The 25,529-nt window shown below is 42.3% G+C and overlaps 1 protein-coding gene and 1 long non-coding RNA gene across 5 annotated transcripts in view; one reads left to right on the top strand and one right to left on the bottom strand.

The window, feature by feature from the left end:
- efl1 (elongation factor like GTPase 1) overlaps positions 1-25,529 on the bottom strand; it is a 102,240-nt gene that overhangs the window by 36,655 nt on the left and 40,056 nt on the right. For 3 of the 4 annotated variants that reach the window (XM_077594839.1, XM_077594842.1, XM_077594841.1), the window contains 3 exons: positions 20,434-20,533; positions 18,918-19,069; positions 13,048-13,202 (listed from right to left, as the gene is read on the bottom strand). In XM_077594839.1, the coding sequence (XP_077450965.1) occupies positions 13,048-13,202; positions 18,918-19,069; positions 20,434-20,533 (407 nt within the window). The remainder of the gene's footprint in view (positions 1-13,047; positions 13,203-18,917; positions 19,070-20,433; positions 20,534-25,529) is intronic. The other variant, XM_077594840.1, reaches the window with a different exon arrangement.
- On the top strand, positions 14,251-14,946 carry LOC144070045 (uncharacterized). The gene is made up of 3 exons (XR_013298996.1): positions 14,251-14,466; positions 14,540-14,775; positions 14,926-14,946. It is a non-coding gene; the product is annotated as an uncharacterized LOC144070045 (long non-coding RNA).

The raw sequence follows: 25,529 nt of genomic DNA, 5'->3' as shown, positions 1-25,529 counted from the left end.
GGGACCCCTGCTTCAAAGTAACACATTTGTACTCCCTATTCAAACCATGAATATGGAGGTGACAATTGTGAATAAGGGGGAGTCTTATACGAGAGAAATTGTAAAATTCAACAATTTTAAGGGCACGGCTTATATGCGGAGGCGGCTAATATGTGAGAAAATAAGTTTTTTTTTCAGCTGCCATTTTCAATTCCACAACATTGGAAAATATCTTCGCATTTCTCACTATTTTTTATGGCCAGTGGAGGCCACGCCCAATCACAAAAACTCACCTTTTCTTTTCTTTTTCCGCCCAAGTCTGAGGAACGGACCGATCAAGCAGATAGGAAAAAGTCACTAAGACAAGTTCGTTCAACTCAGAAGCCTTGGAAGCGAAGATTTTTCTGAGTTCAATCCAAGATGGTCAACTTCCCATAGGCTTTGGGATATGCTTTGAAGATATACTTTAAATGCTGTACGCACAGTGAAAATAGTCCTTCTCCCCTTGAAATACCCTATTTACTTGCATATAAGCCGCCTGCACGTATAAGCTGTACCTTGAAAATTGTCTTGACATTTTTTAATTTTACAATTTCTGTAAAGGCGGGCCCAGTGGCGCGAGTGGTTAGCGCGTCGACCTCACAGGTCTGGGGTTAAAATCCAGGTAACATCCATCCTGTCTGAAATCTGCCACCATTATCCCGGTCCCCAAAAAGCCAACCATTGACAGCATGAATGATTATAGGCCTGATGCACTCACGCCTGTGATTATGAAGTGCTTTGAAAAGTTGGTAGCCCGCCATATCAGGAATACAATCCCTCCCTCAATTGACCCTCACCAGTTTGCTTATAGAGCAAACAGGTCCACTGCGGATGCTATTGCCATTGCTCTACATACAGCACTGAGCCACCTGGAACACCATGGGAACTACGTGAGGATGCTCTTCATTGACTATAGCTCTGCCTTCAACACCATAAAACCGGACATTCTGACTGACAAACTCTCCCACCTTGGACTATCCTCTTCCATCTGCTGCTGGATAAAGAACTTCTTGACCAACCGACCACAAACTGTTAGACTTTGTCCCCACCTCTCTTCCTCCATTACACTGAGCACTGGCTCCCCTCAAGGCTGTGTACTGAGTCCTCTTCTGTACTCCCTGTACACATACGACTGTACACCCACCCACCTGTCTAACTCCATCATCAAATTCACTGACGACACCACTGTGGTCGGACTCATCTCAGGAGGGGATGAGTCGGCCTACAGAGATAAGGTCAACAAACTGTCTTCGTGGTGCTCGGTGAACAATCTCACACTGAACACTACGAAAACTAAAGAAATAATCCTGGACTTTCGCAAACACGGCACAGATCTGGCCCCACTCCTCATAAATGGAGTATGTGTAGACAGGGTCCAGTCCTTTAAATTCCTGGGGGTCCATGTCACGGATAAGATATCATGGTCTACAAACATCACGGCAGTAGTGAAGAAGGCTCAGAAACGACTCCATTTCCTCAGGGTACTTAGGAGGAACAACTTGGACACCAAGCTTCTGATAACCTATAGAACCACTGTAGAGAGCATCCTGGCGTACTGCATCACAGTGTGGTACGCTGGAAGCACGGCGGCAGACAAAAAGGCCATGCAGAAAGTGATTAACACTGCCCAGAGGATCGTCAGCTGCTCTCTGCCCTCACTGGAAGACATTGCCAGCCCTGAGGTATCCATAACAGCAGAATGCCAAATTAAAAGTCCGTAACTATCACTTATTTAGGTCTTTTGCCGAGTAAACGCACCTTATGGGGTAGCACTACCAATTTCGTCATGCGCAGTTTCTGGGTGTGATGACAAGTAGGCTTTTGTTGTTGATGATGACGACAGGGCCTATGTCCGATTATTATTATTATTATTATTATCATTATTATTATTATCATCTGTGTGGAGTTTGCATGTTCTCCCCGGTCTGCGTGGGTTTCCTCTGGGTACTCCGGTTTCCTCCCATATTCCAAAAATATACATGGTAGGCTGATTGGACACTCTAAATTGTTCATAGGGTGTGAGTGTGCATGGTTGTCCGTCTCCTCGTGCCCTGCGATCGGCTGGCCACCGATTTAGGATGTCAGTTGGGATAGGCTTCAGATGAGAAAATTTCTCGCGTATAAGCCGCCCCCTGATCCCCAGTTTTCACCTTCACATTCATGAACCGCTCCATGCCAGTGACAGTTGTACAGCAAGTTGAATTTTACAATTTCTATCGTATAAGACTCCCCCTTCATTTCCAATTTTCACCTCCATATTCATGGTTTTAATAGGGAGTACAAATGTGTTACTTTGAAGGGAAAATCTTAAGAACAATCACCACAAAGTGGTATTTCTGATATACCTTATGAATAAAAAGCACATTATTAGGGTCAATATCATAAAGTTAATATGCCTGTCTGTGTAAATGCAAAATATCAAATTACTCAATTTGAAAGAAATAAGTCTATCTTGATGAGAACCTGATGCTTTCTAATTACAGAAATTAAAATTGTAGTTTAAAATGTTTAATATGTTGTGGCAGCCACATTGCTTCTAATGTCAAAATATCTCAATGCTTGCAGACTAAAGTGTATTGGCAGAATCTTTACAACAATGTGTGAAAAACAGCAGGTAACTCTGGGTGTTTGTTGTATGAACAATTTAGCTGTGTTCTGGCAGTTGTGAAGCTTTTGCTAATTTGATCATTCCTGGCTTGTCTAGACATCCTCAACAAATGTTTAGGTTAAGGCCCACTTTGGGTGGAGGCAATGAAGGCTTTAAGAAATGGAGACAGAAGGAGAATCTCGCCTTTTTTCGAGCCAATAAAGAGAACTGGCCGTGGAAGCATCTATAATGTCTTGCCTATATTTTTGTTAACACTTGTTTCACCAGATCTTTCAGAACAAAAAAAGAACATCCCACAGTTCATATTACTCCAATACTTGTCACTTTTGAACAAGAAATACAACAACAAAAAATCAAAGTGGAATTTTGTTTTATTTCAAAATCAGGGCTACTCACATCTGGCAAGTCAGAGCACGTTTAACTAGGTTTAGACGGCAGCACCCCAGGTAAGATGGCTACCCCGGGACCTAGGTAAAATGGCTGTGCCCCGAGCGAGCAGTGACAGGAACATGAGTTTTTTACCCTTTTATGCAAGATACGTACGTTTTTTTTGTTGAATTTCATTCATAGGCGTCGAAATAAATATTGTTTAGTGTTTTATCTGTTTATCTTTTCTCTATTTTTAAATAAATGACACCGTAACGGCCGCATAATTTTGTCGTGACGTCATCGCGTCATGGCGCCGTCAACTTGCAGTTTTGTGCATGATGTGTTTTAATGCGCATATAAGCCATACCCTAGATTCAGTCACCATTTTTGTGTCCGGCAAAAGCGGCTTATATACACACGAGTAAATACGGCAGTCCAAAAATATCAGGTTAATGTTTGTAATAAAAAAACAGGTTGATGATTGCATAATCAAAAAAACAGGTTGATTGTATAATTTAAAAAAAAAAACAGGTTGATTGTATAATCAAAAAATAACAGGTTGATTGTTTAATTAAAAAAACCAGGTTGAATATTGTATAAACCCCCCCAAAAAGAAGTTGATGATTGTATAATCCAGCCCCCTTTTGATGAGGTATACAGTTTTGCGTTCAGGATTAAGCAGTTATAAAACGACTCATTATGGAGAGCTTTCGTCATCCAAGCTTTTCTGTTGCTTATCCAGTACACAGGCAGCAATGCCTCTTTTTGAATTTTTCGAACCAACCCTTGCTTGCTGAAAATACAACTGACCCACCAGTCTAACTCCATCATCAAATGTGCCATTACACCACTGTGGTCGGACTCATCTCAGGGGGGCATGAGTCTGCCTACAGAGATGTGGTCAACAAACTGTCTTCTTGGTGTTTGGTGAACAATCTCACACTAAACACTACGAAAACTAAAGAAATAATCATGGACTTTTGCAAACGCAGCACAGATCTGGCCCCACTCCTCTTAAATGGAGTATGCGTAGACAGGGTCCAGTCCTTCAAATTTCTGGGGGTCCACACCCTAACCCTAACCCTGGACAAGCTTTCCTGGTCTACCAACACCACGGCAGTGGTGAAGAAGGCCCAGAAACGACTCAATTTCCTGAGGGTACTCAGGAGAAACAACTTGGTCACTAAGCTTCTGGTAACCTCCTATAGAGCCACTGGAGACCATCCTGGAATACTGCATCACAGTGTGGTACGCTGGAAGCACGGCAGCAGACAGAAAAGCCATGCAGAGAGTGATCAATACCGCCCAGAAGATCATCGGCTGCTCTCTGCCCTCACTGGACGACATCGCCAGCCCTCGCTACCTCAGCAGAGCCGGGAACATTGTCAGGGACCCAAACCACCCTGGTCACAACCTGTTCCAGCTGCTGCCCTCTGGCAGACGCTACAGGTCTCACAAAGCACGGACAAATAGACTTAGGGACAATTTTTTTTCCCACAGCCATCAGGACTCTTAACTTGCGTTAGCACGACACACAATCCAGCAAGGTGTTGAAATACTTTATATGGTCATTTTTAATCAAACAAATAAAAGTCTTGGTATACTTACTATTAGTATATTAATTGTAATTTCTTGTAAACCAGAAAGCTCGCGGAACAGACATCAAGACTATTAGTATATAGATGGCGCCGTCACGCGGAAGCCAGTGGCAGTAGCTCTGTCCACTCTTATTTGTTTTTTGTGTTTTACAGCCCTTCTATCTTTTTTATAATTACATTTTAATATTTCTTAATACATTCCTTTTTACTTTACTTTGTACTTTATACTTTTTACTTTAATGTTTTTACAACTTTCTTTGTTCTGTTAGCCCGGCTTCTTTCTGCCACTACTTTTTTGGAACCATTCAGCAATGCCTACTACGCTGTCATACACATGGGACTAGCTGTTACAATACGCAGCAGAAGGAGCAACACCTCAATCCCGCTGGAAATTCGGAGCTGGACAAAAGTGCCGGGAGAAGAAGTAACGCTTCTGACCAACCATTTCATCATGGTATCCCATGATGGAATGGTTGGTCAGATAAGATGGAAGAGCTGTCAGCGCTTACCAGGCCGGAAGCGGAGTAGAAGAGTTCTGATCTGCTGCTGTTGTCTTCAGCTCCAGACTACTGAGGAACTGTGCGGATAAGCTTGGAAGAGTGACTCCGCATATTCTCTACCTCGGTCACAGTCTGCAGGAGTTCCCCATCTTGTGGAAGGCCTCCTGTGTGTGGTTCCAGTTTTTGTCCAACAGTCAAAAAAGACGTTGGTCTTTTTGAGTCTGTATCCGTTTTAGCTACCGCAACCAAGATGGCTCCGTCCAGTCTTGCTCGTTTTGTGTTTTTGCTGCTTTTCTGTCTTAATGATTTGATTTGGTGATTCTTAATGATCCCATTTACTTTGATTTGCTTTGTACGTTGTGCTTTTGCTTTGTTGTTCTGTCTAATCACCCTTTTGCTACTGTCACAATGAAATTTCCCGAATACGGGATGAATAAAGTTATCCAATCCAATCCAATCCAATATTAATTGTAATTTCTTGTAAACCAGACAGCTCGCTGAACAGACACATCGAGACTATTAGTATATTAATTGTAAATTCGTGTAAACCAGACAGCTCGCCAAACAGACATCGAGGCTATTAGTATATTAATTGTAATTTCTTGTAAACCATACAGCTCGCCGAACAGTTAAATCGAGGCTACTAGTATATTAATTGTAATTTCTTGTAAACCAGACAGCTCGCCGAACAGACATCGAGGCTATTAGTATATTAATTATAATTTCTTGTAAACCAGACAGCTCGCCGAACAGACACATCGAGGCTATTAGTATATTAATTGTAATTTCTTGTAAACCAGACAGCTCGAATGACCATATAAAGCATTTCAACACCTTGCTGTATTGCAAGTTCTCTCAGTTTGATAAAAATGACCATGTAAAGCAGGGGTCCCCAAACTTTTTCTTGTGAGGGCCACATAACTTTTCCCTTCTCTGATGGGGGGCCGGTGTCAGTTTGTAACAGAAAAAGCCATGGAACATTAACTTTCTGTTGTGCCATGCACAATCTTCTCCCTTTGCTCTGAAGTTTATGCACGACACCACAACCGTCATTACAGAATCCCACGTCAACATTTTGCAGCACAGTGCTTGGTGGTGAATTTGGCAGTGGACTCGTAGCGGGGCGGTGAGACCCCTTTTTTCCAACTCCCGGTTCATGCGTCCCATTATTAGACCGCGAGTTTCGGCCACCATGCTAGGAGCCCCGTCAGTCGTGATGCTAGCTAGCTTTGACCAGTCCAGGTCCAACTTCTCCATGGTTTGGCACACTTTGTCAAAAATATCCTCTCCCGTTGTAGTCCCTTTGAGACTTTGGAGGGCTGCCAGATCCTCGCAAATCTCAAAGTTTGCGCTAACTCCACGAATAAAAATGAGCAGTTGCGCTGTGTCTTGCACGTCCGTGCTTTCATTCAGTGCTAATGAAAAAAAGTCAAATTATTTCGTCTTCTGCTGCAGCTGGGCATATACATTACTCCCGATTTCTTCAACGCGTCTGGTCATTGTACTCACCGACAGACTTACGGCATTAAATGCATCTTTCTTCTCGGGACAAACCTCCTCCGCGACAGTATCCATACATTTCTTAACAAACTCTCCGTCAGTGAAAGGCTTACCGCTGCTTGCTATCAATTTAGCAACCCAAAAGCTGGCCCGAACGGATGCCTGGTTCTGCTGAGATAGTAGTCCACTTTTTCGCTTTGAGAGTTTGTCTGCTCGTATTTGGCCTTGCAATCCATTGTACTTGTCTTTGTGACGGGATTCATAGTGTCGGCAAAGATTGTATTCTTTGAATACCGCCACCGTCTCTTGACAAATGAGACAAACAGCCTTTTCTTTGCATTGAACAAAAAAATAATCGTTTGTCCACTCCAGGTTAAATATCCTGCATTCTGAATCAATTTTTCTCTCACCTAACTTTTTCGCCATTATTCCGTTCTCAAACAGGTTGCAGTTTTAATATGCTTGAATAGTCCGCGATGGTCCCAGGGCTCCGCCCTCACCTGCGATCGTCCAGATGTCTCGGTAACACTGCTCGTGCATGCAACGGTGGACGTGCCCGCATGCATCAAAGGGAAACACTCTCCCCGCGCGTGTCACCAAAGAAGCAATGCGAAGCCCAGCTTCACTGGGATGATTTGCGGGCTCAGCAGGGGTGCAATGAACCAAACACAAGATTAAAATGTCCCAGTCTTCAAGGCCAAATAGGAAAAAAAATCCGATAGCGTCTCTGGTATTGTTCAGAGGGCCGGTCCAAATGTGCCAGCGGGCCGCATCCCAAAAAAAAAAAAAAAAAATTCAAAAAAAAATTCAAAAAAAAAAAATTCCGATAGCGTCTCTGGTATTGTTCAGAGGGCCGGTCCAAATGTGCCGGCGGGCCGTATCCGGCCCGCGGGCCGTAGTTTGGTGACCCCTGATGTAAAGTATTTCAACACCTCCATCCCTCCCTCCCTCCGCAAACGCAAGGATAAAATAAAAAAATTGGCAGCACATTGTACTACATACTTGTATTTAGAAATATGTCCAGCGGGGGGCAGTACATGCCCTTGTTATTCCTAAATGAATGCTATCTGTAACGGGCCGTATATGGCGCACGGGTCGAGGTTGAAAAACATGTACACACGCTCCGGGGACTATCCCGTTTCGGCGAAACGTCCGTTCAGCGAACTGTCCGTCGACCAAACGTCTGTCGGGGAAACGTCTTTCGGCGAATCGTCCGGTCACGCACTCGTTTGCATTTAAAAATTCGTAACCTGAAAATTTCGTACTTAGAGGCATTCGTAAGTAGAGGTATGACAGTATAGTCAAATGAAAAGACTAATGTATTTCTGGGGGGATTTCGTAACATGGGTCTCTTTCGTATCCCGAGTCACTAGTTTGCTACTCGGACGATTCGCCGAACGGACGTTTCGCCGAAACGGGATTCGCACGCTCGCCCCTGGATCCTTTGTGTACATGTTTTTCAACCTTGTGCGCGCGGGCGGCTTGTGCGCGCGGGCCAGTAAATATTATCTATAAATGAAAAAAGTGGCGGCCCAGTGGCGTGAGTGGTTAGCGCGTCGGCCCTAGCTCTAGGGTCCTGGGCTCAAGTCCAGGTCGGGCCACCCGTGTGCCGTCGATTGGTCGCCGGTCTTTTGGTCACCGGTCTTTTGGTCGCGGTCTTTAGGTCGCGGTCTTTAGGTCGCCCGGAAGTTTGGTCGTCGTCTTTTAGGTCGCCGGTCTTTTTTGTCGCCGGTCTTTGGGTCGTCTTTTGGTCGCCTGATCGGCTACTGCCATCTACTGTCAATTTATTAAATAGCAGATGGTGTTTTTATTGAAGCAGTCCAATGAACCTTCATTCTCTCTGGAGAACTTGCAATGTTGAAATACTTTAGATTAGATGGTCATTTTTATCAAACAAATAAAAGTATTAGTATACTTTTAGTTAGACAGTATTTAGATCGTTTCAACAGTATTTAGACTCTAAATACTGTTGAAACGATCGAAATACTGTTGAAACGATCTAAATACTGTTGAAACGATCTAAATACTCTTGAAACGATCTAAATATCTAATATCAAAATATCAATAAGAGCACTCATTTAACACATCAATAAGACCACTCATTTAACACATCGGCTGCTGCCATTGACTGTCATAGGCGTCCAATGAACCTTCATTCTCTCTGGGAGAACTTGCAATGTTGAAATACTTTAGATTAGATGGTCATTTTTATCAAACATCAAAATATCAATAAGAGCACTCATTTAACACATCGGCTGCTGCCATTGACTGACATAGGCGTCCAATGAACCTTCATTCTCTCTGGGAGAATGAATGGGAGAATCTCTCTTAGACTAATGTATTTCTGGGGGGATTTCGTAACATGGGTCTCTTTCGTATCCCGAGTCACTCGTTTGCTACTCGGACGATTCGCCGAACGGACGTTTCGCCGAAACGGGATTCGCACGCTCGCCCCTGGATCCTTTGTGTACATGTTTTTCATCCTTGTGCGCGCGGGCCAGTAAATATAATCTATAAATGAAAAAAGTGGCGGCCCAGTGGCGCGAGTGGTTAGCGCGTCGGCCCTAGCTCTAGGGTCCTGGGCTCAAGTCCAGGTCGGGCCACCCGTGTGCGGTCGATTAAATAAAAGTATTAGTATACTTTTAGTTAGACAGTATTTAGATCGTTTCAACAGTATTTAGACTCTAAATACTGTTGAAACGATCTAAATACTGTTGAAACGATCCAAATACTGTTGAAACGATCTAAATATCTATTATCAAAATATCAATAAGAGCACTCATTTAACACATCGGCTGCTGCCATTGACTGACATAGGCGTCCAATGAACCTTCATTCTCTCTGGGAGAATGAATGGGAGAATCTCTCTTAGACTCTCTTAATGTAGAAAAATGGTTAAGATGTGCTCAGAAAAGTGTTCCACAAGTGGAGTAATAGTTTTTAAAACAGCAGTTAATGATTACCGTAATTACTCGAATATAACACGCAGGTTTTTGCAAAATAATTAATTCCAATAGTTGGGGGTGCGTGTTATAATCAAAAACTAATTTTTTTTTTTTTTTTTTTTTTTTTTTTTTTTTTTGTGTCTTGTTACATGGCCCTTAGCCTGGTGCTTTTTCTTGTCAAATAAATTGAATTGAAATTGAATTGAATAAAATAAATTACAAATTTTCGATCGAAAAAAGCATTGTCAAACTCACTTTGACGCACGGATTTTACGTCATCTCGTAGAGCCGACGCACGGATTTTACGTCATCTCGTGAAGCCGAGACCACCACTGCCCCCCTCTAGCCTTGTACCGGTCTCAGTTCACCCTCTCTCAGTTCAGTGTTATAATCAATAACTAAAATAAATTACAAATTTTCGATCGAAAAAAGCATTGTCAAACTCACTTTGACGCACGGATTTTACGTCATCTCGTAAAGCCAATCGGATGATGTGTTGTGGGAGGAAGAGGAAGTGGATGAAGGAAGCGTGGACGTTGATAGGATTCTCAACGAAGAGATGTATGAGAGGACAGACAAAGAGAGAGAGGAACTTTTCATTTGAAGGATTCTAATGAATAAATTTGTTTGAACAAAACAATCGTGAAACGAAGAAAAAAAGGTAAGATTTCTGATTTTCGTCAGCGGGAAATTTTAGGTGCGCACTATATTCGAGTACTGCGTTTTTCCAGATTTTTTTGGCCCAAAGTTATACCTGCGTGTTATTTTCGAGTGCGCGTTATATTCGAGTAATTACGGTAAATACAAATACTGGAGCTTTTCAGACATTAATTGGGGGTGATTTTCCCGGAGGAAAGACGGCTATAAACCTCGGTGCGACCAAATGCGACGACCATTTGCGAAAGGGCCTACATTTCACTAAAACGGGATAAAATACGCACTTATTGATGAAATACAAATACCGGAGCTTATCAGACATGACTACCGGGCTCTGGGGGTGATTTTCCCGGGGGAAAGACAGCGATAAAAGTCGGCGCGACCAAATGCGACGATATGCGACCATTCGCAAAAGTGCCAAAAATGCACTAAAATGCGGTAAAATCAGCACTTAGTGATGAAATACAAATACTGGAGCTAAAATGACAGTCGATGGCAGCAGCTGATGTGTTAAATGAGTGCTCTTATTTCTCCCAGAAAGAATGAAGGTTGATTGGACGCCTATGACAGTCAATGGCAGCAGCCGATGTGTTAAATGAGTGCTCTTATTGATATTTTGATATTAGATATTTAGATCGTTTCAACAGTATTTAAATCTTTTCAACAGTATTTAGACTCTAAATACTGTTGAAACGATCTAAATACTGTAACTAAAAGTATACTAATACTTTTATTTGTTTGATACTGTTGAAACGATCTAAATACTGTCTAACTAAAAGTATACTAATACTTTTATTTGTTTGATAAAAATGACCATCTAATCTAAAGTATTTCAACATTGCAACTTCTCCCAGAGAGAATGAAGGTTCATTGGACGCCTAAGTCAGTCAATGGCAGCAGCCGATGTGTTAAATGAGTGCTCTTATTGAAATTTTGATGTTTGATAAAAATGACCATCTAATCTAAAGTATTTCAACATTTCAAGTTCTCCCAGAGAGAATGAAGGTTCAATGGACGCCTATGTCAGTCAATGGCAGCAGCCGATGTGTTAAATGAGTGCTCTTATTGATATTTTGATGTTTGATAAAAATGACCATCTAATCTAAAGTATTTCAACATTGCAAGTTCTCCCAGAGAGAATGAAGGTTCATTGGACGCCTAAGTCAGTCAATGGCAGCAGCCGATGTGTTAAATGAGTGCTCTTATTGATATTTTGATGTTTGATAAAAATGACCATCTAATCTAAAGTATTTCAACATTGCAAGTTCTCCCAGAGAGAATGAAGGTTCATTGGACGCCTATGACAGTCAATGGCAGCAGCCGGTGTTAAATGAGTGCTCTTATTGATATTTTGATGTTTGATAAAAATGACCATCTAATCTAAAGTATTTCAACATTGCAAGTTCTCCCAGAGAGAATGAAGGTTCATTGGACGCCTATGACAGTCAATGGCAGCAGCCGATGTGTTAAATGAGTGCTCTTATTGATATTTTGATATTAGATATTTAGATCGTTTCAACAGTATTTAGATCATTTCAACAGTATTTAGAGTCTAAATACTGTTGAAACGATCTAAATACTGTCTAACTAAAAGTATACTAATACTTTTATTTGTTTGATAAAAATGACCATCTAATCTAAAGTATTTCAACATTGCAAGTTCTCCAGAGAGAATGAAGGTTCATTGGACACTGCTTCAATAAAAACACCATCTCCTATTTAATAAATGGACAGTAGATGGCAGTAGCCGATCAGGCGACCAAAAGACGACCCAAAGACCGGCGACAAAGAAGACCGGCGACCCAAAAGACGACGACCAAACTTCCGGGCGACCTAAAGACCGCCACCAAAAGACCAGTGACCAAAAGACCGGCGACCAATCGACCGCGTACCGGGCCACCTGTGTGGAGGTTGCATGTTCTCCCTGGGCCTGCATGGGTTTCCTCCAGGTACTCTGGTTTCCTCCCATATTCCAAAAAAATGCATGGTAGGCAGATTGGACACTAAATTGCCCCTAGGTATGGGTGAGAGTGTGCATGATTGTCCGTCTCCTTGTGCCCTGCAATCGCCTATCCACCAATTCAGGGCGTCCCCTGCCTCTGGCCTGGAGACAGCTGGGATTGGCTCCAGCACCCCCGCGACCCTAATAAGGATAAAGCGGTTCAGAAAATGAGATGCGAAATGAAAAATATTTTTTTTTAAATATTTTAAGTACTGTACTCACAGTGAAAATAGTACCTTTGCTTGATTTAAATAATAATAATAATACAAAAACAAGTTACTGGGAGCTTTAGTCCCAGTCCTCTGTCAGATACGAGAGCCATTGGATCATCGTTAGTATCTTCAGGAGGTACCATAGGGGCAGCAGGAGGAGCTTTTTTCTGCGAGAGGTTTTCAGCGCACAAGGAACATGGCGACAGCCGTTTCTTTTCTTATACAAATATGCTATTGTAGAAGGACATGACAGTGTAAAGACGTTTGGCAAATTCAATTCAGGTTATCATTTATCTCCTGGTGGAGTCTCCTTCTGAATGGCCCCCGCAGTGTGTTAATGTCTTATCGTCGGCAGGCTTCACGTCCGTATCTACTGCGTAAATCCATCATAATGCAGGTTTATTTTTTTATTCCATCTCCGAAGATGGTGTCTTAGTCCACACGAGAAAACATTTCTTTTTATTTATTCATAGCATAGATTTCTCGCCGCAACACACGTGCACCTCGAGAAGGGAAGAGTGTTCACTTCCCGTGTCTCTATGTTATTCCACCTTTTTAAGCTGTCACATTTTTTTTCTAGGAGCAATGTGTAATTAATCATCCATCACAGCTGCTTTTTGGGACATTTTGCTTACCATGGTAAGACCCTGGGCAGGATCGTACTTTGGTCCAAGTATGAATATTCTTTGTCCTTTCTTCACCACTCCGCTGTACACCCTCCCAAATGCTATGAAGGTCTCATTTTGTGCCTCCGATTTGGCGTCTTTCAGTAATTGATTGCCCATTTCATCTGTCAAAAGTGAGGAAAAAAATAACATAAGAGGTTGAAGTAAATAGCAGCCAAGAGAAATCTCTGCAGTATAAAATAATCTTGTCTTGGATTTTTTTTATTTTTTATTTAAGCCATACTAACCTACATTCACACTGTCAACAGTCTAAACCAGGGGTCTCAAACTCGCGGCCCGCGGGCCAACTGCGGCCCTCGGGACGATAATTTGCGGCCCCCGTCTTAATATGAAAGATTAATGTTTGTGCGGCCCGCAAGATTGATATGAATGACACTTGTTGTGTTCGGAGCTGAATGAACCAATCACAGTGAGGTATACGGCTCTGGAGGGCGGGACATCGGCCGGGCTGTCCAGTGCCTCGCTCACTCACTCATTCATTCCTCCAATCAGCTGGGTGGAGGAGAAGACGTGAAGCCGATCACTTCGCTCGGCGCGCACACTCCTACGCTGCTCTCAGCATAGAACTGAATGAGGCGCTATGATCCGTGATCCAGCCTGTGTCAGTGTCTGTAGCCATCTCCGCGAGTGAAACTGAAACTTAACAGTAAGTGCGTTAACATGACACTTGAGAAATTCGGAGAACTGCCGTAATACAATACGATCGGAAAGCGAAAGTGCGCACACACCCCGACGTGTGTCATTTGCACTGAAAAAGTTGCGGTGCACAAGGAATACAATTTGAAATGTCATTATACTACGAGACATGCTGAGGAGTACGAAAAATACCAGGGAGATGAGAGCCAACCAGGTTGCCAGTCTTACAACACGTCTTCTGAGGCAACAGGATTTCTTCAAGAAGGCTACCAAAGACAGTAATGCAGCAGTCGAAGCTAGCTATGCCATTTGTGAGTTGATTGCTAAAGCAGGTAAGCCATTCACAGAAGGTGAATTTATCAAAAAGTGCATATTACAGGCTGCACATATTGTCTGTCCAGAAAAGGAAAATCAGTTCAACCACATCAGCCTTTCTGCCAACACCGTGGCAGAGCGCATTTCTCACCTGTCAAGTGACATTTATGATCAAATGTGTGAGAAAGCACAATGTTTCAGTGTATATTCAGTGGCTCTTGATGAGACCACATACATCACAGACACTGCCCAGCTCGCAATATATGTCCGTGGTGTTGATGACAATTTTGAAGTAATGGAGGAGTTGCTCACAGTAATTCCAATGCATGGCCAGACCACCGCTAAGGAAATATTTCACCAGCTGTGTGATGCCATTGAGAAGGCCAGGGGCAACTTGTCAGTGCTGCCTATGACAATGTGAGAGAATTCTGCACTAAACTTGTGTTATGGAAAGCCCAGCTCTCTCAGACAAACCTTTGCCATTTCCCAGCATGCAAGGCTCTCGTGGATGCAGGCACACCATTCAGTGGTGAGAAGTATGTTGAGGCCATTTCGAAGCTACAGGAGGAATTTGATCACAGATTTGCAGACTTCAAGACACACAAAGCCACATTTCAAATTTTTGTGGACCCCTTCTCCTTTGATGTGCAAGATGCCCCTCCTGAGCTTCAAATGGAGCTCATTGACCTGCAGTGCAACTCTGCACTCAAAGCCAAGTTCAGGGAGGTGAGTGGAGAAGCAGACAAGCTTGGGCAATTTTTGAGAGAGTTGACCCCCAGCTTCCCTGAACTTTCCCGAATGTTCAAGCGGACCATGTGCCTTTTTGGGAGCACATACTTGTGTGAGAAGCTCTTCTCCACCTTGAACGTCAATAAGTCCAAGTACAGGTCCAGACTTACTGATGAGCATCTTCAAGCAATACTGAGGGTCTCCACTGCTTCCTCCCTCAAGGCAAATGTGACTATGTGAGAAGAAGCGCTGCCAGGTCTCTAGCAGCAAGAAGTAGGCAAGAGAAGCCGTGTTCAGAATATTTCATGTTCAATGTTCCATTCAAGTTCAGAAAGTTAAAGGTTAAAGAGCTGTTAATACAGACATTTGAAAAGGAATAAAAATAATTCATTTTCTCTACTTAGCCAGCCAGTGTATATCTACTGTATGCTCATTATTATTATTGTATTTTTGTATTACTGATTGATTTATTTTTTATTCATCTTTAAGTTAATTTATTTAATTCATTATTTTTTGTTAAAAAATAAAGATATTTGATAACGTTGGAATGTTTTATCACCGCTTTTCTTGTGGAAATCCTGATGCGGCCCAGTCTCACCCAGACTCGGCCTCTAGCGGCCCCCAGGTAAATTGAGTTTGAGACCCCTGGTCTAAACCAAACCTTGACAAAATATGGCCCAGGTATACATGCACATCTTTGAGTTTTGCAATAATTAACTCTTAATAAAACACAAATATGGTTTTATTTTTCCACGCAAATAACACCTGAGCAACTAGAAATTCCCATATTGTTTTGCTAATGCAAATGTGTGTTGACATGGTATGTCCTTGATTGCCAAGAGCATCTCATCAGGGGGATGTAAAGGACACATCCTAACCAAATGCCTAAGCCACCTCAATTGTTTCCTCTCAATAAAGGAGTAGCTAGTCTCTTGGGAGCCCATTCCGAACGACCGACCTTCACACCACATGGCTCAGGGAGAGCTCGGACAGCCAGAACCTTAGCAATGAGTGGTGCAAAGTAAAGTACCAAAATGCATTCACACAGGACACAGGAATTGCAACACAATTAAATTACTTCTTTCTGTCCAAACCTAATACAGTTATACCTCTTCTTACCTCTAGGTACAACATTTTCAGGTTACAAAAGCGTTTTATATGCAAATGAGTGCCTCAAGATACGAAAACAAGATCCAAGTTATGAAATCCCCCAAACGTCAATACATTTCCCATACCCGTTATATTATTTTGAAATTGTTGCAGATGCCTTGATTCTTACTTTACAATCTCATTACACTCTACTGGGCTCCCATTGGCTGTCTCACAACCACTATAAATCTTTCAAGATTTGTTTATGGGCTTTGACCGCGGTTCGTCGTCACGGAGATCTGACTGTGTTTTTGTTGAGTTTTTCCAAGTGTGGTTAAAGCAGCTTCTCTTTTTATCGTCATGTCTCCCAAGAAAATGACCAGTGCGAATGAAGAGAAGTGGTCAGCAAGGAGGACATTGACGAGTTGGTTGAGGGGCACAAAAACTAATTCTACACGGAGTAGCTGAAGGAACTAGAGTTAATACAACACTCCAATACAGAAGGAATATAACGAGGAAGCAGCGAGCATTTTAAAGGCAAAGATCAGAGAAAGGCTGGATAAATTTCACGAATTTCCTGTCTTCGTAGAAAAAACAATCAGAGAAAGTGTTCAGGAGTCATGCGATCGCCCACTTTGTGTGCTCTCTCTCTGTTGCCTACCGTTAGGTTCCTCTCGTTCACCTGCGTTTCAACATGAATAGATTTTATATTCATGTTATTTTAAGACATAAATAAATAACTTTATCATTTTCTGTCATTTTGTAGGTTTCTCACATATTTCAGGTATCGCTCCCACATATTGTTTCATACTCCCCATCGCTCTGCGCCCCCCAAGGGCAGCCCACGCCACTATTTGAGAAGCACTGCTTTAGACCAAGTGTGCTCATTACATCGATTGTGACAGTCAATCGCAAAGGTATTAATGGTGGATTGCAAGAGTGTAAGATTTGACAAGGTCTGTTAGTTTCCTTCGAACCTGAACAATACAGTGGTACCTTGAGATACGAGCTTAATGCATTCCGGGACTGAGCTGGTAAGTCCATTTACTCATATCTCAAATCAGCGTTTCCCATAGAAATGAACTAAAAACACATTAATTCGTTCCAACCCTCTGAAAAAACAAAACAAAAAACAGGATATTAGAATGGAAAACATTTTTATTTGTTCTAATTTGCCATCTATTAACCGGGTAACAAATAACTAGTGGTTAAGATGTTTAATAGTACTAAAACTAGACTGATTTCGCGGAGGGGAGAGAGGGACAGAGAGAGAGAGAAAGAGAGAGACTTTTTGCATGGCAGCGCGCTCGTCACATAACTTAAACATTCAAATGAACATGGATTATGATAGACACAAAAAAAAATCTAACCTTACACTAAACTTAATTCTAATTTTGCTTTAAATTTTTTTACCTTTCTTATCCCGGGTTGTCTCTATTTGCCCCGCCTCCACCCTGACTTTCAGCTGCAGTTTTTAAAAGGAACCTATCAAGGTTTGTTTGCTTTTGTCTTTCCTTCAAACTATTCCGAAAATGATCCACACAAATGTCCTCACAATAGGATAACGCATGACCACTTACCAACGGGAAGTAGTATGCTCATTTCATATTGGCGAGCAAGCTCCGCCACACGTACACCATTCTCCACTGACTAACGGAGAAAAACAACACTGAAAAAATGCAAAGCTCCGTCCAGTGCTCATAGAGACATTTACACGAGGGAGTTGCGGCGAGATGATGTTCTCTAATGCTCAAATATCAAAATTTGTCTCGTATCTCAAGGTAAATATTTGCATGAAATTTGACTCGTATCTCAAATTGCTCGTATGTCGGGGCACTCGTATGTCAAGGTATTACTGTATCTCGTTTGTACAGCGACATCGCAATGTGCACACCGCAACGTCACACTGTTTGAAAATGCATATCCGACTCAGTTAACGATCAGTAAGAACCCATAAGAATCTAATGGTGGTTCCGACAGAATCTTTTTCAAGACCTGCCACAGCTGCTTGTTAAGGCTTCCCTTTGATAATGAAAACTTTAATTTCGGTGGACTTTGTTGTTAATCACGCATCTGAGCTGCCCTCCCAGTGACCTCAGTGCCGACACAACTAAACAAGGTTGGCTCCGTGAACAAGGTGGATTGCGGTAGGTTGGCTACTTGAAAAGTAGATCTAGGAGCAAAAAGGTGTGAGCACCCCTGCCTTAGACCGGGGTTTCCCAACCACTTACCTCTATTTATGTGATTCCTGGTTATAAAACTTTGAAGAGAATGACTATTGTTAATATATGCGACATTGTTTTAAATTAAAAGATTTTCAGGTGTTTGTGTGTCTTGAGATTTTTTCAATGCAAAAAGTATACTGCTGCTCAAAAAAGGTTAGAAAACACTGCCTTAGACAATGGGAGGCCAGCGGAGTGTTCGGAGCTAATTGGAAATGCAACTCTACCACGACAATTTCAAAATAAAATAACATTCAGTCATTCATTTTACGAACTGTTGATCCTCACAAAGGTCACGGGGGGTGCTAGAGCCCATCCCAGCTAACTATGGGCCCAGGCAGGGTCACCCTTCATTGGTGGCCAGGTATACTTAGGGCACAAGTAGTAGACAGACAACCATTCACGCTTACGCATACGTAGGGGAAATTTATAGTGTTCAACGAGCCTACAAGTTGTTTTTGGGATGTGGGAGGAAGCCGGATTACCCGGAGAAACCCCACGGAGCCCATGGAGAAAATGCAAACTCCACACAGTGAGAACCGATCTGGGATCGAACCCTCGACTCCAGAACTTTGAGGGCGCTAACCTCTCGTCCACCGGGTTGCCCCCCCCCCCAAAAAATAACATACAGGAAATGTAGTATTTATGTTTTGGAGGGGTGGTGTTTGCCATGAGGATTTGCAAGTTTTGAAGGAAACACTATACTCTTGACTGAACAAAAACATCGTATGGCTTAGAAAACATAATAAAAATGCACTTTCATATATTAAATATAAAATTAAGGGAAAAAGAAGAGAAATAAAAAAGGGAGTTAAACATCCAACTTGCTTTTGCAGAGTCCTCCAGGATGAACATCTAAACAAGCATCCAATGAGTGGTTTAGCTGTTTTAGTGTTCCCACCTGTCTAGCTGCCATCCTTTCGGCATGCCTTTGCCTTGCAAGATCACTACGCTCGGCAATCTCTGCCTGAGTCAAAGGTCTATATTTTGACACAAACACACAAAAAAGGCTATTAAGAATTTATAAAATCATAAAAAACATTGACTAGTGTAGTTTATGTACATACATTGTAAAAAAAAAAGATATTTTTCCATGATTTTTGTAATTAATGCAAACATTAAAAAGTAATTTTCAAAATATAGGAAAGAAAAAAAATTGAATGTTTCACATTATGGTTAATGTCAAAGAAGGATAGGAAAACTGAAATTCAACAGCGTTATGGTCAAAGTAGCCAATGATTTAAAGGCTTTCCTTTAAGCATGGAATTATTTACAAATGACGGAGGGCCTTGCAACTCTGATGGTGTTAAATGATGTAGTACTGGTCATAAAAGTTACTACTAGTAGTACTGGATGTTATTCTATGTTTCAAACAGACTAAAATATAATTTTTAAATACCATATTTACTCGCGTATAAGCTGCCCCCCGATTCGCAATTTTCACCTTCATGTTTATGGTTTTAATAGGGAGTACAAATGTGTTACTTTGAAGGGAAAATCTTCACAAGCGGTATTTCTGAGATACTGTATGAATCAAAAGCATATTATTAGGATCAATATCATAGGTTAATATGCCTGTCTTTGTAAATGCAGAATATCAAACTATTCAATTTGAAAAAAGAAATACGTCCATCTTGATGAGAACCCGATGCTTTTTAATGACATGCGTAGATTACAATTTTCTTACCAGAAGTTTAAGATGTGGCGGCCAAATTGCTTCTAATGTCAAAATATCTCGATTTTTTTCGATGGTTCATATTACTGCAATAGTTGTCACTTTCGAACAAGAAAAAAAAAGAAAAAAAAAATCAAAGCAAAATTGTTTTATTTCATGATCACAAATGTACAATCTTTTCATTTCTGTGTTCCGGAAGGGAGGGTGTTGTTTGCACGTAGACAAATTCAAAAAGGAAGTAAAGTGAGCACAACCAGTAAATATGCCCAAAGCGCTATACATAGTGTTGACCAAGTCTCTGGGTGCAATAATAACATACACATTACGCAACCACTGTATTTTGAAATAATTGGCCGCATTGTCTTGCACCATTTTGTCGTGACGTCGTGTCATCGTCGTCAACTTGCAGTTTCGTGGATGTCGTGTTTTAATGCATGCCGTACCCTCGATTCAGTCATTTTTTTGTCCGACAAAAGCGGCTTATATGCGAGTAAATACGGTATCTATTTCTATGACCACTGAGGGGAGCAATCTTTGATTACAGGGAACCCCAATCCCTTGAATTGAAAGCTTTGCCATTGTAGATACATACATTACACAGCCCCACCAACCACAGACACACACATTTAGATCAGAACAGAAATTGTTTTGTATGCCATTTTCACTTACCTTTGTTTGTTCTGAGGCAATGTTTTTGTCTCTACAGCAAACATTTTGGACACAAAAACAATGACAGGGGCATCCCCATCACTTGAACACTTGAGAAGTGCTGGAAAACATTCAAAATATGATGAATAAAAAAAAAAAAAAATCAAATATACAGAAAATTATGTGGCATTCTGACCCTAACCCTTCAAAACTCTGGATCGGTCCATTGTGGTGAAGGAGCTGAACCAAAAGATGAAGCTGTGTATTTACCAGTCCATCTACATTAGTAATGACACCTATGGTCAAAAGCTGCGTGTTGTGACAAAGAACAAGATCCTGGATTGAAGTGGCCAAAATAGAAAGGGTGAGAACCTCAGTTATCCAGGTAGGACTAAGACTAGATAGAGTCTATATATACACATACATATAAAGTGGTACCTCGAGATATGAGCTTAATTCGTTCCGGGACTGAGCTCGTATGTCGATTTTCTCGTAACTCAAACAAACGTTTCCCATTGAAATGAACTAAAAACAAATTAATTTGTTCCAACCCTCTGAAAAAACGCCAAAAACTGGATATTGGATTGGAAAAAGTTTTATTTGTTCTAATTTGCCATCTATTAATAAAGTAACACACATATACAGTGGGGCAAATAAGTATTTATTCAACCACCAATTGTGCAAGTTATCCTACTTGAAAAGATTAGAGAGGACTGTAATTGTCAACATGGGTAAACCTCAACCAGGAGACAGAATGCGGCATATAAGACGTACCCTCAGTCATCATTTTTTTTGTAGAACAAAAGCGGCTTATATGAGAGTAAATACGGTGTGTGTGTGTGCGCGCGTGCGCCTGTGTATGTGTGCGCGTGAATACGTGTGCGCAGGTGCGTGTGCACACGCCCACGCATGCTCACACGCACGCCCACGCGCACAAATGCACACACGCACACACACATACACACGAGTGGAAGTGCCCGGCGTTGCCGGGCCTTGAGTACGGCTTGGGAGTAGTGCTCATTCGCGTGGGTGTGAGGTCAAAGTAGGTGCGTGAGACGCCAATCAATACTGTTCCAATTTCCCAACGTGCGCATAGCGTGACCACGTGAGGTTTCCCCATGCGCAGGCCGTATGTTTTAATGGGGAGCACACTTCCTTTTCACTGCACACTAACATTAGTACAGTGGTACTTCGAGATACGAGCTTAATCCGTTCAGGAACTGGGATAGGCGCACAAAAGGGGCGGGGGGGCTTCGTTTTTTTCTCCACACAACGCACTCGTAAACGGAACAAACACTCCACCCTCACGTTCGCTATCGATGTGCTGTTTGCTATTGTACTATTCCCTTCAAAATACTCCGAAAATGATGCACACAAATGTCCTCACAATCGGATAACGCACGACCACTTGCCAACGAGCAGCAGTCTTTTATCAGCGATCGCTCCGCTGCTCATGGGAGCTTCGGGGGCGCTGGCTAGCGGCTCCCTTTTAGCTTGTAGCATCTGTAGTCGCATCCGCTTTGAACGGCGCTCTATGATAGAGTTGCTACCGGGGATGCTATTGCGGGGAGTTGCGAGCATGCGCGTTGTGCGTTTCCTGGTCTGAATAACTCATTCGGTGCTCGTAGATATTGTTATACACGAAAGATATGCAAAAAAGACAGTGCCATGGCCACCTGGCTTGGTCGCATCACAAATTTTTGATCGCATGACGGGCGAATTATTCGATCGAAATTTCCGTCGTAAGATGAGAATATTGTATGACGAGCGGTCGTATGACGAGGTACCACTGTATACCTAGCTCTCTCCGTCCCTATATCCCTACCTCTTTTCGTCCCTATATCCCTACCTCTCTCCATCTCTATATCCCTATCTCCCTACCTCTCTCCGTCCCTATATCCCTAGATCAGGGGTCACCAAACTACGGCCCGCGGGCCGGATACGGCCCGCCGGCACATTTGGACCGGCCCTCTGAACAATACCAGAGATGCTATCGGATTTTTTTTCCTATTTGGCCTTGAAGACTGGGACGTTTTAATCTTGTGTTTGGTTCATTGCACCCCTGCTGAGCCCACAAATCATCCCAGTGAAGCGGGGCTTCGCATTGCTTCTTTGGTGACACGCACGGGGAGAATGTTTCCCTTTGATGCATGCGGGCACGTCCACCGTTGCATGCACGAGCAGTGTTACCGAGACATCTGGACGATCGCAGGTGAGGGCGGAGCCCTGGGACCATTCTAGCACTACTATTCTAGGGGACTATTCAAGCATATTAAAACTGCAACCTGTTTGAGAACGGAATAATGGCGAAAAAGTTAGGTGAGAGAAAAATTGATTCAGAATGCAGGGTATTTAACCTGGAGTGGACAAACGATTATTTTTTTGTTCAATGCAAAGAAAAGGCTGTTTGTCTCATTTGTCAAGAGACGGTGGCGGTATTCAAAGAATACAATCTTTGCTGACACTATGAATCCCGTCACAAAGACAAGTACGATAGATTGCAAGGCCAAATACGAGCAGACAAACTCTCAAAGCGAAAAAGTGGACTACTATCTCAGCAGAACCAGGCATCCGTTTGGGCCAGCTTTTGGGTTGCTAAATTGATAGCAAGCAGCGGTAAGCCTTTCACTGACGGAGAGTTTGTTAAGAAATGTATGGATACTGTCGCGGAGGAGGTGTGTCCCGAGAAGAAAGATGCATTTAATGCCGTAAGTCTGTCGGTGAGTACAATGACCAGACGCGTTGAAGAAATCGGGAGTAATGTATATGCCCAGCTGCAGCAGAAGACGAAATAATTTGACTTTTTTTCATTAGCACTGGATGAAAGCACGGACGTGCAAGACACAGCGCAACTGCTCATTTTTATTTGTGGAGTTAGCGCAAACTTTGAGATTTGCGAGGATCTGGCAGCCCTCCAAAGTCTCAAAGGGACTACAACGGGAGAGGATATTTTTGACAAAGTGTGCCAAACCATGGAGAAGTTGGACCTGGACTGGTCAAAGCTAGCTAGCATCACGACTGACGGGGCTCCTAGCATGGTGGCCGAAACTCGCGGTCTAATAATGGGACGCATGAACCGGGAGTTGGAAAAAAGGGGTCTCACCGCCCCGCTACGAGTCCACTGCCAAATTCACCACCAAGCACTGTGCTGCAAAATGTTGACGTGGGATTCTGTAATGACGGTTGTGGTGTCGTGCATAAACTTCAGAGCAAAGGGAGAAGATTGTGCATGGCACAACAGAAAGTTAATGTTCCATGGCTTTTTTTTTCTATGAAGAACCCAGAGAGAGTTATTTAGTCATTATTTATTTCATAAATAGTGTTATTTATTTCCTGTTTTTTCTGTGAAGAACTCAGAGGGTTATTTAGTTATTATTTATTTCATTAATAGTGTTATGTTTCCTGACTTTTTTTCTGTAAAGAACCTGGAAAGGGTTATTTGGTTATGTGTGGCTTTCTGGAAAACAATAAAAAAAAATTAAGCTCCCCTACGATCGTCACACTTTTTCTGTTACAAACTGACACCGGCCCCCCATCAGAGAAGGGAAAAGTTACGTGGCCCTCACAAGAAAAAGTTTGGGGACCCCTGCCCTAGATCCTTACCTCTCTCCATCCCTCTATCACTATATCCCTACCTCTCTCCGTCCCTATATCACTATATCCCTACCTCTCTCCGTCCCTATATCACTATATCCCTACCTCTCTCCATCCCTATATCCCTACCTCTCTCCGTCCCTATATCCCTACCTCTCTCCATCCCTATATCCCTACCTCTCTCCGTCCCTATATCCATACCTCTCTCCATCCCTATATTGGATTGAATTGGATAACTTTATTCATATTCGGCAAATTTCGTTGTCACAGTAGCAAGAGGGTGAGGATGCAGAAATAGGAAAGGTATTTTAGACATAAATAGATAGGTAATAAGTAAGTTAATAAATACATGAATAAATATATAAATAAATAAGCATGTTGCTGAAATACATATATATATATATATATATATATATACAGTGGTACCTCGACCTACAATCAGCTCGTGGTACGACATGCTCGTGGTACGCCGAAAATTTCCATCGAATAATTCGCCCGAGATGCGATCAAAATTTCGAGGTGCGACCAAGCCAGGTGGCCATGGCACTGTCTTTTTTGCATCTCTTGCGTGTATCAAATATATCTATGAGCACTGGGCGGATTTTGCATTTCCCCACCTTGGTATACATTTACATACAAGGTAAACAACAATGGATCGGCAGTTTAGCAAAGAAAAGGCAACCGTTGACAATCGACATGAAGCGTGAAATAATTGAAAAATATGAGTGGGGTATGTGTTACGAGAGGAATCCATCAACCATATCCACCATCCTTGAGCAGAAGGACGCTATTAAGGAGAAGAGACCTTCCAAAGGACTAACTACAATTTCCCACCAGCACAGTGACATTCACGATGAGATGGAGAGCCTTCTTTTATTGTGGATAAAAGAAAAACAGTTAGCAGGAGATAGCGTGACCGAGTCAACCATTTGTGAAAAAGCCAGCGGAATTTACATGGATTTGATAACAACGAAAGGAGAGCCTTCAACACCTTCAGAACCCTTTAAAGCGAGTCATGGCTGGTTCGAAAAATTTAAAAAAAGATCTGGAATACATTTGGTGAACATTTGGTGCCGGAACTCCGTAGCGACGAGGCGGTGGAAGAGGCGGGGCCCCTGGCTACAAAAGATATCAAAGACAATGGGTGGGTGTTCACGGCACTCGTAAATGAACAAACAAATTTAAATCAACTTGGATTAATATATACAGACGCACTCAAACATACGTTTAATGTAACTTTACACAAAACTGAATTCTAATTTTGTTTTAATGTTTTTTTTAACTTTGTTTTCCGGGTTAGCGGTTTGCCACGCCTCCACCCTCACGTTCGCTATCGATGGGCTGTTTGCTGTTGTAGTTCCTTCAAAATATTCCGAAAATGATGCACACAAATGTCCTCACAATCGGATAACGCACGACCACTTGCCAACGAGCAGCAGACTTTTAGCAGCGATCTCTCCGCTGCTCATGGGAGCTTCGGGGGCGCTGGCTAGCGGCTCCCTTTTAGCTTGTAGCATCTGTGG

The sequence above is a fragment of the Stigmatopora argus genome, chromosome 2, assembly GCF_051989625.1.
Source record: "Stigmatopora argus isolate UIUO_Sarg chromosome 2, RoL_Sarg_1.0, whole genome shotgun sequence".
In the NCBI taxonomy this organism is placed as follows: Eukaryota; Metazoa; Chordata; class Actinopteri; order Syngnathiformes; family Syngnathidae; genus Stigmatopora; species Stigmatopora argus.
The sequence above is the reverse complement of the archived record's forward strand: the minus strand, read 5'-3'. Positions and strand labels throughout refer to the sequence as shown.